Source organism: Schistocerca americana, chromosome X (genome assembly GCF_021461395.2).
Source record: "Schistocerca americana isolate TAMUIC-IGC-003095 chromosome X, iqSchAmer2.1, whole genome shotgun sequence".
Classification (NCBI taxonomy): Eukaryota; Metazoa; Arthropoda; class Insecta; order Orthoptera; family Acrididae; genus Schistocerca; species Schistocerca americana.
In genome coordinates, this window is record NC_060130.1 from 611,301,858 (window position 1) to 611,315,878 (window position 14,021).

At 38.3% G+C, this 14,021-nt stretch overlaps 1 protein-coding gene across 1 annotated transcript in view; it reads right to left on the reverse strand.

The window, feature by feature from the left end:
* The window catches only part of LOC124555301 (host cell factor 1-like), a 259,704-nt gene that overhangs the window by 118,120 nt on the left and 127,563 nt on the right, over positions 1–14,021 (reverse strand). The window contains 3 exon segments of the mRNA XM_047129175.1: positions 1,957–2,219; positions 4,828–5,061; positions 12,061–12,187. Of these exon segments, the coding sequence (XP_046985131.1) occupies positions 1,957–2,219; positions 4,828–5,061; positions 12,061–12,187 (624 nt within the window).

Genomic DNA, 14,021 nt, shown 5'->3' on the forward strand with positions numbered 1-14,021 from the left:
GCTGCGACTCATTACATTAGCCTTCTTTCACGTTACTATTAAAGAGGGCAACAGGCAAATGTTGGCAACACTGAAGTGTATTCAGTGGTACATAACTTTAAGCAATATTTGAAGTCAGCAAAAAATTGATTCTTTCTGGTGTATTGCACAGTGAAACAAATTTTCTTTCTGTAACTTAAAAACTGAGGTTAATAGAACTTCAAATGTTAATTTCTAAGAATGAAATTCAAATCAGCTACAGGGAAAAACTGAATGAAGCAGGAATACAATTACAAACTGAATTATGAACACATCAGGAGAGAAGGGTTAGTAGGTTGGTTGCTGCTATGGTATATCATATCTGTTCCTCAGTCCACATACAAAACTGACATGACTTTGTTAGTGATTTGATTAAGGTCACTATCAGGATAGTGAATGCCCATCACTGGATACTCTAGGCAGCTGTACAAGGCACTAGCGTATTAAGATGTGTGTGTGTAAAAAAAAAAAAAAAAAAAAAAAAAGAATTGAACACATGTATGAAATTAGCTACCTCTAGGTCTTTATTGTCATGATAGTTGTCACATATTAACCAGCAACTTCTCCCTCTTGATGAAGTTTTCTCACATTACCAACTGGGCTTGTCGTCGTTCTATGGTAACATTTTGAGAAGTCTCCTGCTAGTCATGATGAAGAGTTGGAAACTTGTCAAAACACTGGTACAGAATGACACCTTGATTCGGCTGATAACCCAAGAAGATTTCATCAAAATTCGCTAAAAAAGCCTGCATTAAAATGAAACAGCCCCTCTTATTTTTGTTTTCCCCCTATGCTTTTCGGAACATTACTTTCTGTCTGTAACTATGTCTCTTTTTTAAATGTTAATTTTCTGAACAATAAATTCACTTTTTTATGACTCTTCAATGCAGTGTTAAGTCAGCCTGCATGTGGACCTGTGTTCAACAAGCAAAGAAACTGAGGGAAAATATTTCAGGATTCTAGGAGCCATATTCCAGTCCTACTTGGTGTGATCTGCTTGCATATCCACTGCCCAATATGAATTTAGGAATTATTTAAGGTTTAGACATGTAACACAGCTCATTAACCCTTTCGCTCCTACAGATGTGCTATCTACATTCTGTGCTGACGACAGCTTTTGTTAACGCTGTATGCTCATCAAATGCTGGTGCCTGTGCTGAGGGAAGATATTCCACCCAATAAGAAATACTTATCATCCAGTCTTAAGAAAAGTGTATGGTAAAAAAATTTTTTTACATCTTACAGTCTGATATCTTAACTCAATAAAGAACTGAATTTCTTTGCGTTATTTGTCATACTAACTGCGCTGCAGTAAATCAAGTAAAACACTGCATACCAAATTTTAAAGAATTTGAAGAGGTAAAGATACATTGCATAAACTTCCCATATGATTGACTTTAGCTCATACATTGCAGTGACTGAGATGTAGACAAGATGTCAAAATTTTATTTAAAATTGAGAGCAAAATGATATTTTGTTACAGAGTTATTGGGTTTTATATCCAATGGATGGCCGGACATGTTGCGTTGCACCTATTCACATCCTTGTACATTGAGAAGCACGTGGTCATAACAGTCACCACATTTCATAAACAACAAATGATAGCACGCAATATGTAGTATATAACTACTCAAAACTTTTTTATTCACGGGATACGAAAGTAACTCATCCACAACAGTGAGAGGTCGGTGGCTCCGGGTGCATACAGACAACCATAGCACTGTATGAAAACCCAAGCATGTGCACACATGTCCTCAGCACCTGGGGAACAGCGTAGCAGGACATGTACACAGCAGCGAAAGGGTTAGAACTCCAAACTAAATTCTGGACGAGGTATGATAATTCACATTAACCTCAACATTATGATAAATTATTCAGTACCAGCAATAAGAGAGAAATAAAAAACTATGCAAAATCAATTCTGTGGCCAGAAATTACCTGTGTAGACACAATGCGAGTTTGTGAGGGCTGAACTGAGCTTATAATCTGCCCTGTAGCAGGAACAGAGCCTATCACTGCCTGACCACTAGGTCTTGCTGCAATAGTAACAGTCTTTGGTCTGCCTCCTTGACCACCTGGGACTGTTATGGTTATTGGCTTGCCAACATTTCCTCCAGGCACAGACGCTGATGAAACGACAATCATCTTCATGGCTCCTGCATTCGGTGCTGTGAGTGAATTTACATTCGGTGATATGACCCCTGAAACAAGACACGAAGACATTATTCAATCAACATCAAATTTTCATTCACCACTGCATAACTCTAAATTATCAATAAAAATACAAACACACCTCTCAAGGTGCTTAAGCTAATGACATTAATTTAGGTGACCAGTTGTTACAGTAAATAAATGGATTTAAAACATGTATGGTCACCTAAAAAACACTTATTTTCACACATTATTTGTTCACGTTCCTGGTCATTTCATTGACATAACAAGTTTGTTTTCATTACCCTCAGCACACTGTCAGTCTCAATGTGAACTATACTACCTATATAACTAAACTTAACACACATCCGTACACTTTCCCAGTCAGATTCATTCAAAAAATAATTTGCTTCGATATGTGGCTGCACGAGATAATAGCCTATGGTAGGTTCCAAATGGGAACCTGAACACTTTTCCGCAATGTACAGTGACTAAGGCAGTGTATCACATAACACTCCAGCTGATGGCATCATTCTGCTGTGCCTGACTAACTTTTACCTCATGGTGTGCTTAGAACAATTAGTACCATTTTCATGTTAGTTTATATATGGTGAAGGTATTTAGTCACTCCAGGGTTCATTAAGGTAAGGCCAAAGCTGTCGTCAGCCTAAAGGATGGCTTTAACATCACAGTGCTCTAGTAGACATGATCCTGCTGGAGGTTGTATGGTATGTTCTTCCTTCAACCTTTCAACTGATTTACCGAGTTATATGGGGTAAGGTAAGGTAAGGTAAGAGTTTTGGCCCTAGACAAGCCGATCAAGCCCAACCAACTGTCATGACAACCTCTGCCAATGGTGTCATTTTGTGTGTGTGTGTGTGTGTGTGTGTGTGTGTGTGTGTGTGTGTGTGTGTTTGTTTTTGTTGAGCACTCTGGAGGAAACTTGCTACAACTGTCAGCTATCAAGTAATTTTAATCAGACTATAGCTTAAAAATTTATCTATGGACAGTCAGAAGCAAAAACAGTGATCAAACGTGAAACTTACCGCAGTATTGCCAGTTACCAGGGTAGGCAATGGTTGGAGGGTATGACATGGGACAGACACACAGTGCACTGGCAATGCCACAATGTATGTTCTATGTGTAGAATGCGTCATGCACTGACCTTATTACTTGCGCACCACTAGAACATGTAGCATTGGAACTGTGGAATTTATGTCATGACTTTATGCTGGGGAGCAGAGAGACTGAGATTTTCTTTTTTACTGTTACAATATGAATTCTACAATTATTCCTCCACATGATAACAGGGAAGGGAGATATGATAACAAATACTGTGTAGCTAAAACAACTCACAACTTTTTACAGTTGGGTAAGGTGGAGTGGACATGATACAGTTGCCCAGGTATGAACAGTGTGCTTCCCCTCCAAGGAAACAAGAAGTTGGTAGGTATACTGCACTTTTGCTGCCACCACATAAGTAAACAATAGCACATGCTGGTGGCATCAATTGCTTCCATGTTTCTCAACTCTAATTGTGAAGTGTAGTAATGGACAATGCCATATCACTCCTCTTTGTTAGATAAACCTTCATAAATGCAGTGGGTGACACCAGATATTTTTCTTTGGGTACAGAGAAATATTCCCCCAGGAGAAGATTAAGTATGGCATGAATAAGATGGAATGAATGGAACTTTTAAAGCTGTACAAATTAAAAATCACCTGCTGTCAGGTTTACAAACTGGGCATGGCAAAAGGACATAGCATAATCAGACTTCCTCCATACAACAATCCTTTCAATCCTATTGAAATTATTGGGCGAGAAGTTACATGCCACGGAGTTTACTCTGAGTGAGGTGGAAATGGCTAAAGAAAGTATTGTGAATCATATCCCACTGGACTCACCTAGAGTTGTGGGCCATACCAAGAAAGGGGTTAAAAGAACATGGACCCCCCAAAGGATTTCTAGAGGAACATATTGAAGAACTGGTAATTTTTGTTACCTCAAGTTACAGGTCCGAGGAAGAGAACAGTGAGGATTCTCCCCTTAGTCTCACTGCTTACACCACAGACTGGAGTATTTATAAAATACTCAATGACGTGAGTACCCTGCTCAATAATTTCATTTCTTGATTGATTAACAATGCTTCACTAGCAGCCAGTTAACAAACACATACCAAAAGTAGGCATGGCATGCTCAGCTCATGTTGGCAACAAAGCTTCCCTCAACTCACTCTGTGCAGAATTGCCAGAAGTCACAAGTTATTTGAATCGAACTATAGACAACTGTAATGACACTGTACTCACTGCATAAACTGTCATCAAGTTGACAGCAAAATTTGCCACAGTTTCAAAACATTTTATTAGATTTAGATAACTGTCACAAAGGAAGAATTTAACTGAAAATAACTCTCTTAACAGAAGCTTTCCACACACACATTTAAATTTTCTGGCTGCAGTTATTTCTTCACAGTGAAAATGTATAATTTTGGAATAATGAACATGATTAATGGTACTTGAAGCTAAATAAAACACCAACTGTATTATATAGCACAGCTGCTGAGTTTTTTGTAGAACTGCAACTGGGAGTACATACTGTAGCTCTTAGTCAGAAATGTTAGAAAAATAGCAGAATAGCAAAACAAAAAACTAACATACCAGCTGTAGCATTTCCCGCTTGTGATGATGTAACTGACTGCACGGTGCGGATCCCAGGTGACGTCGTAACAACAATAAACTGCTGTCCAGTTGCAGGTCGGACACCAACTGCTGTCGGTCCAGCAGGTGACAAACCAGGTTTCGTAATAACAATTGTTTGCTTTCCTCCAGGACCTGGAGCTTTAGTGACCATTATGTTTGATGGCACACCCTTTATTTGTGGTATCTGAACACCTGAAGTCAGTTAAAAGGTTCACTGTATCAAATGCAGACTTACATGAACAACTACGTCAATTTATGAAAAGTGTATTTTAAAATGATGTGACAGTTTCATCTCTAATTATTACAATATCCAAGCCATAAGACAATCAACATGAAGAGTTCCGTTGACATCAAAATTGCTACCCTCATTAGAGTAGGAAATTTGTTTCATTTCAGTTCCATATGATGATACCAGATTTTCATATGATAACAATATACTTTAAAGATAAGCAGCCAGGTATTCCTCAAGTCTACCCAAAAACCACACTATTACAAATGCACTAGTATCTGAAACCTAAGGTAGAGTTTCATAGAGTTAGCATGTTGTATTCACCATAATTGTTGCATATGACCTACATGAGATAGAAAAAAATTCTTGGAGTAGATTCAAGCCATGAAATACAACTCTCTAAGGCCAGCAAAATACCCATACATGGCTGTTATAATCTCTTCATTGGAGTCGAAACTTTTCCATCCACAGATTTTATTACATAAGGCAACAGCAAACAGAGTCAAATCTTTCTAACAAGATGCACATTAATTAATCCAAAACTTCAAGTCCATCTTCTGCCACTGCCAAAGCCACTGATGAAAGACTCTGATTGTTATTTTGTAACCTGGGCATCCTCTCATACCTTTTCCTCATGCATTTGGCCCATAAGGCATTTATAACTTTAATCTGTATGAAATAATCAATATGAACAATTTCACTACTTTTGGGTAGAGTCACTTCCTTACAGTACCTTCTTTTACTGATTTCTTTTCTGTAAACACTGTTACATTCATTGTATCATCAGTGCATAAAACTCTCTCATGACAAACTCTGCATGTAAAATTAACTGTAGCATTTCATCTGGTATGCCAGTGGTGTCAGCAATTCCTACACTTTTAACTGACAGTCATTCATATAATAATTTGCATCTAATGTTTTCCTGTGACAGCAGTTTTGGGATGCTCTAGAAAAAATGCCATTACTACTATCCCACCTATATGACAGGCTGAATATATTTTCAGCCTGTCCTGGTATTTTGGATCTGGACCTAGACCACCACCACCACCACCACCACCAATTTGATCTCCAACATCAATGTACCCTCATTTAACGCACTTCTTCCTGCTCCATCAGCTTTAATCCCTGGATTATTAGAGTTGTAACAGAGTAAGCAAAATCTAATAGATTTTTGTCTGACACTGCCCCATCTGTCGAAATAATAAAATAGAACAAGGCTGTCTCAACTTATGAACATTTACTAGAAATCTGAGGAACGCAAATAGTAGAAAAATCCTGAAGTTCATGGGAATGTCTCAGGATACTATACCTCAAAGCAATATTGCATGCCTTCTAAAACAAACAAGAAGAACCTATTACACAATATTTGTTGTCATACAACTGTTTCATGAATCAGTACTGGGAATGTTACACATCAGTTGTTGAATGTGTGATATATTTACCACAACATGTTTCAGGACTATGCCATCCCATTATCAAGTGCTATAAAACAAACTGACAACCACGTAAACAGCTATATTATCCTGCATAACAACATACCTTAAAGTTAAAGTCAAAAGTAAAAGTAAAAAGCCAACAGCAAACATCCACTGTCAAACAAACAAATCCTCCTTTAACATATAATGTTGGTGTGTAATATTCTCACTAAGCTCAGTTGTAGATTAAAGGCAACAGCCTTCACCTGCCAAAGACAGTACAATTCTGCATGTATATACCACAGCCTCCATGGTGCTACCATGTACAGTAAAATCTTTGAACACTGAATGTCAAGTCCTAGCAAGCCTTAAAAACCAACAATGCACCTATGTTACAATGTGTACATTCATATAGAATGACCAACAGGAAACATTAAAACTTAACACCGTTAAGTAGAATAAGTTGGTGCCCCTTGGACACTTCTATCTTCTTATTTAACAGATTGATGCATTCCTCTCTTAAGGAACAAATAAATACCTACTTCCTCCAAATGTGGAAGCAACCACTCTTTTTCTTTAAAGCGCAATGCATTCATGCTTTCTGTGATGCTACCCAATGAATGCTGCTCATTCTCAAAGTGCTTAGCCACTGCCAACGAGCCATTCTCTTTATTAATGAGCAGTTTAAATCTTACTTTAGTGTTCATTCCACTTGTGTCACATACTTCACTTTGAAATTTCATAAATTCCTACTGTCCCCATAACCCTGCCAATTTACACATTATAATTCTGCAATATGGCATCACTATATTTCTAGAGATTTTTCTTGTTTTGCTAATTTCTGTGCCCTACCACTGCATCAATCCTATATTACACCTGCATCAAATCCATTTTCTACCACTATTTGCTTAAGTGTTTTCATTTCTTCATCACAATTCTTAGGGCTTACTGGGATGGAATTAGCCCTGTGCACTTCATTTTTTAAGACTGCTATTTTTGTTTATGGGAGAGGCATGAGGTCTGCATTACTGCACCTGTGAATGTGGGTTTGCTGAATATTCCTATTTCATGCTTGTTGTTTTTATTCTCAATCTCCAAATTGAGATAATTTAAAAATCACTATTGCTTATGCTCTACTGTAAATACCATATTCTTTTGCATACTGTTAAGGTTACTTGCCAATCCATTTATTTCTTCCGTGAATCTTTGATACGCTGTAAGTATACTGTTAACACATCACCTGTACATACGTAGTTTATCACAGTACTTAACAATGGATGGGGAAAGTAGTAATTTATGAAATAAAGTCTCAGGATTGTAATATGATGTATGTGAGACAAACAGGAATAACAAGAATATAGAGGATGGCTCATCGGCAGTGGCCAAGCAACTCAAGAATAAGCAGCATTCATTGGGTAGCATCAAACGCAGCTTGAATGTACTGCACTTTAAAGAAAAATCGTCATTGCTGTCCAAGTTATATGAAAGAGAGATTTTCTGCACTTTTAAAGGGGAATATGACAATGTGTTAAATGAAAAGACAAAAGTGTCCAAGAGGGATTCTGAGCTCACCTTAATGATGTCCTTGTTAACAACTTGCCGCCAATTTATTATACTTAACAGTGTGTACTTTTAATGTTTCCTGTAGGTCAACCTATACACATTTTAACACTACCGTACAGGTGCATTATTAGTTTTTAGGATTTGCTAGGTCTTAACATTTAATGTTCAAAGATTTTACTGTAGACAGTAGCACCACCGGAAGCTGTGATATATACGATAGAGGGCTGTACTATCTTTGGCAGGCGAAGGCAGCTGCATTTAGTTTACAACTGAGCTAACAAGGAGAGGTCCCCAGTGGGATCAGCTTTCTGAAACCATCTATACAGTGATGTAGGTTAAGATCCTAGGTATCACACCCTGCAGCCATTCGCCCTCAACAGAGTTAAAAATGAGTAATGTGTAGACTTGTGTAGTGTAATGGGTAGAGTAATGGCTTCATATGTGGAAAGTCGTGGATTCGATTCTCGTCAGGTGCTTCAATTTATTATTATTATTATTATTTTCAATTTTAAAACTTTTTGAAATGACTTTGCTCTTATTTTTCATCAATTAACTGGTTTAAATGCAATTTTTTTTATTTCTATTCCTTTGTCACATCATTTTAATCACAATATGAACTTATTGATTTGTTCTCATTTTTTCTATACATTGTTCTTCTTCCATATGGAATTTTTGTAAATGTGAATGTAATTATGTTCATCTATTTTAATATTTTAATACCTGACAATGCCAATCTATTGGTTAAAAAAACAAAAGATGAAATAATCTATCTATACTGACTGTGCAATGGTATCAAATAGGCCTATGTATGTTATGTTACTAACTGTGAAATTTTTGAATGGTAATCATCAAACAAACATTTAAAACATACCCTACATTCCTGCTACACTATGGACAAAATAACACAGATCAAGATTTAAACAAAAGAAGGGATTATAAGTACACAAGAATAATGAAAGTAATAACATGGACAAAAAATTGGATGATAAAATGAAAGAAATTAAATTGAGATTAATAAATAAAACCAATTAAAATTAAATGAACAAAGAATTAAAATGGAAAAAGAATGATGGGAAGAAAAATGAGAGCAAATGAAGTTGTTATGATGATTAGAATGATGTGACAAAGGAATAGAAATAAAAAGAAATACATTTTAAAACTGTTAACTGAATACAAACAATGATCAAAATCATTTCAATAAAGACTTAAAAATAAAAAATAAAATTGAAAGCACCTGACAAGATTTGAACCAATGACCTATCCATTACATCACACAACCAGTCTCTTCAATGCTAATTTGTAATGCCTTTGTTTTAATGATGTCCACCCCAAATCCCGTATCATTTCAGTGACTATCTCACTTCTGTATCTATGCTGTTAATTTTTGGAACACAGCCCACACCCAGTTTAGAAACAGACTGACCATTGTTTTTCAGGACAATGCTCAAGCATGTACAGTGGAAGCTGTTACTGATTTGTTTGACTGATGTGGTTGCTAAGTGCTACACCACCTACTGCACTTCCCTGACTTAAGCCCTCAATAGGTTCAACTCTATTTCTAAACTGAAGGAAACACTCCACGGCATACACTTCAGAACTGCTACAAATTCGTCGGGCAATAGACTGCGCCGCTCGAATTGTCAACATAAGTGGCACTGCTAGGAGTATCCTATGTCTTGCACATCACTGGCAACGGGTTGTACAGAATGCTGGTGACTACTTTGGTCAGTAAAACATTGAAACACATATCTACTTTGTACGAGCTGCAAATAAATAGTCGCGACTATTAAAGTTCAAACCCTCATAAAATTTGCAAAGAACAACAGCAGTAGTAAACAGAAATTTGAAATTTTACAGAGATTTGGTGAATTTTGACAACACAGATTTGTGCGAGTTGATATATGTTGTCAATAGTAATGAAGGTAAACAACCAGAATTATGCTGTAGTGTATAAATCAATTGCTAGAACTGCAAATCACTAACTTTGAATATGTTTGGGTAGCCAATCAACAATTATTAAATCCAACTAAAATCATGAAGGAGATTAAATTAACTAGTCTAAGAGTCCGAATATGACTACAGATGGCTTCTCCTGTAATAACCCCACAACCAGTCGACAAAAGCTGTTTTAGATTGCAGCTGCGGCATGTCAACTTACAGCGGCAGCAGCATCTATGGTACACTCACCAGGCACTGCACTTGCTACTTTAGAGGAACATGTAGTTGACCTAGGGATAATGAAGCACATAGAAGGATTGGATTGTCTGTAGGTACACCTCATTCTAATGTAGTAACAGATAGAACAGAGAGCGAACAACAGAAAATTTGGGGTGAGTTAAATAAATGCTAAAAAGTAATAACTAAAATGAAGGAAGGACTTTTTAAATGCAGAATACACCTATTTAAAAGCAGATACAAATTTGCTTGTTGCTTTCATAAGACAGAGTCTCTACCACTTCAAATCTGACTACGTAACCGTGATGTGAGGTTTAAACTCAGAGAACTAGTGTCAATGGCATGAGATATATTCCAAATAAATTAATATGAGATGATACTGATCCCCATGATACACAAAATTGGTAAGAACACTGTTGCAGAAGCAACCAAAAAACACACCATATTTAAAAAAGAACACACAACCCCCAAGAATGGCTAAGTTTTACAGAAGCTGAAAATCTAGTACAAACTTCAATGTTACATACTTGCAACAGTTTCCACACTGGAACACTCTCTCTCTCTCTCTCTCTCTCTCTCTCTCTCTCTCTCTCTCTCTCTCTCTAAGTTGGTCAGAAAACCCAAAGAGATTCTGGTTGTATGTTAAGTACAGCAGAGGCAACATGCAATCAATACCTTCAATGCATGACAACAATGGTGATGTTACGGATGAGTGTGCCACTGAAGGGGATAGTCTGTGTGCAGATTCCCCATGCTATATCACAAGAAACCCCCAACTGTCCCACCATCACGAAGTATAAGCCACAACAGCACCCCCCTCGGCACCCCATATTAGCCTGGACTGCTGGACTTAACCATATTCTTCAACAGGATCTCTCATCACACCCTGAAATGAGGGACATCCTACCCAAGATCCTTCCTCCCCCTCTTAATGTGGTATTCTGTCACCAACCCAACCTACACAACATCCTAGTCCATCCCTGTGCCGCCCCCCCCCCCCCTTTTCAGTCCCTTGCACAGAGATCACATCCCTGTGGCAGATCAAGGAGTAAAACCTGTCCAATACACACTCCCAGCACTTCCTACTCCAGTCCTGTCAAATGCGTAACCTACCCCATGACAGGCCGGGCCACCAGTGAAAGCACCCATGTCATACACCAGCTTTGCTGCAGATCCTTATGTCAGTATGACTACCAGCCAGCCTTCGACAACAATGAATGGCCATTGCCAAACTGTTGCCAAGAACAAATCTGGCCACTCTGTGGCACAACTTGCAGCTGAGCACACCATGGTCAATTTCAATGCTTGCTTCACAACCAGGGCAATCTGGATCCTTCCCTTCACCACCAGCTTCTCTGAACTATGTGGACAGGAGTTATTCTTGCAACACATCCTTCACTCCCATAATCACCCTGGTCTCCATCTCTGGTAACTGACTGTCCCCATACCCTCCAGCCAACAGCTTCCCCTTCCTCCGTCCTGTCACCCCCTCCCAAATTCACATCCCAATGTAACCTTCAATATGTGCAGCTCCCCATCAGTTCCAACAACTGTGAAATCACTTGCCTAGCCAGTGCACCTGCCACCCCTCCCTCCCTCCTCTATTCCAAGCCAACAAACTGGCTGCTTCTCACTAAGCCACTAGCCACCCACCCTCAAACCCCCCCCTCTTCTCCCCCCCTCTCTCTCTCCTTCTCTGTCCTCCCCCTTTTTTCCCACCCCATCCAACTCAACCACCACTGAGTTTGGACATAGGCATCCACACCATCATGAAGGATAAATAAATCCTAGAGTTTACAAAAGGCTTACCTGTGCCTTGATTGCCACTCAGAAGCTTTACAATTGTAGCAGCTGGGATTGTTTTTTGCCCAGTTTGAATTGCTGTTACTTGACCTGCTGTTCCCGGTTTTGCTTGCACCACCGAAGTCTTTGGCATCTGTAAATGTAACGACAACAAATTAAGTCAGTCATATGAATCTACATTTCTTTTCACAAAAGACTAAAAGAACCTCAACCATAATAGTTTAACATATATGGTATCACAGGAGGAATGGCCAATATTCAGGGATATGTCAAGAATGACCATTCAGAGTAAAAAAGTTTAGGAAATATGGGTTCTAACATGCATAGATGTGGTTTATGGTAGTAATGAGGAATAAGTACTCATAACTCTTAAGGTATGCATGTTACAGCCATGTTCACAACACTTTTTTGCCTTGAATGATCATTCTTTTCCTATTTTTAAATACTGATCATTCCTCCTGGGGTACACTGTATATACACAACTGCAACAAATACTAAGCATTATTACATTTTGTAATTTTTGAGATAGGCCACTGTAAATAACACCGGAATTTTCATCAAAGCTAATGAACTGCAAAGCAGAAGGAATTTGAAAAATTCATTAATTAAAACTTCCGGGCTGAATTGCCGTGGTCCATATATAAAACAACTACTCCTTCCTGACGTTTCATTGCCGGCTGCGGGCAACATCTTCTGAGGCGAGTCGGCGACTAGCGGCTAGGCGCTGGTGGTCCCACTTATATAGAGCGCTTAGATGGCGCCACCACTGGTCACGTGCTTTCGACTTTAAAATTATCTCTGGTTAGTGCCATCTCTCTCGATTACAGGTAATCGATTGTCACGTCATTGGTACAAAGTCGAACGTCATATCTTGTCTAGTTTTAATCCTCCTCCTTTTCTATTAAAATTATTTCCGTGCTTATAGATCTCTATAGCTTCTCTATACATGCGAGTGTAATAATATGAGGTCCTAGCTATCACGTTTGTCTCACTAAATTTTATTTCGTGATCACCGTCTTTGAAAACGTGTTCCGCTACAGCTGATTTTTCAATCTGTCCCAATCTACAGTTCCTTTTGTGTTCCGTTAGGCGGGTATTAACACTCCTTTTAGTTGTTCTAATATAAACCATGCCACAGCTACACAGAATTTTATACACACCGGGGGTAGCTAAGGGGTGTCGTGCGTCTTTCACCGATCTTAAACTTTCACTAATTTTCTTGGTAGGTCGAAAGATTGTCTCCACTTGAAACTTGGCCAAAACTTTACCAATACGGTCCGCTATGTTATGAATAAATGGAAGAAAAACTTTTCCAGCCAACGGTGGTTGTTGTCATGTATTTTCGGACACTTTTCTTCTAGGGTGGAGTGTTCAATCTATTTCCTTGTCAGTGTACCCATTTGTCTTGAAAGCTGTTCGCAAATGGCTTAACTCATCTTGTAAGTAAATTTGAAAAATTATTTGTTGTATTTGGTACAGAAAATCTGACCAGTTGGTTCCGAAGCAAAGGCGGGACACTGCACTGATAAATCATGTCCATAAAACGCAGCAAATATGAATCTAATTCAGGCCCAGGTCCAAAAAATAAAGAGGATTTGCTGTTAAGATTGGATAAAGCTATATTTAGATATTAGTAGGTATATTAAAAACAGCTAGTCAACAAAGAATTCAGAATTAGACAAGTCAGTGAAAATTACAAGCTCAAATAGGGGTAATGCAGGAGCAGGTTTAATAATGAATAAGAAAATAGGAATGCAGGTAAGCTACTATGAACAGCATAGTGAACTCATCATTGTAGCCCAAGATATACACGAAGCCCACACACACCAAAGTAGTACAAGTTTATATGCCAACTAGCTCTGCAGATGGTGATGAGATTAAAAAATGTATACAGGAATAACAAAAATTCTTCAGACAGTAAAGGGAGACAAAAATTTAGCTGTGATGAGGGAGCAGAAATCTGTAGT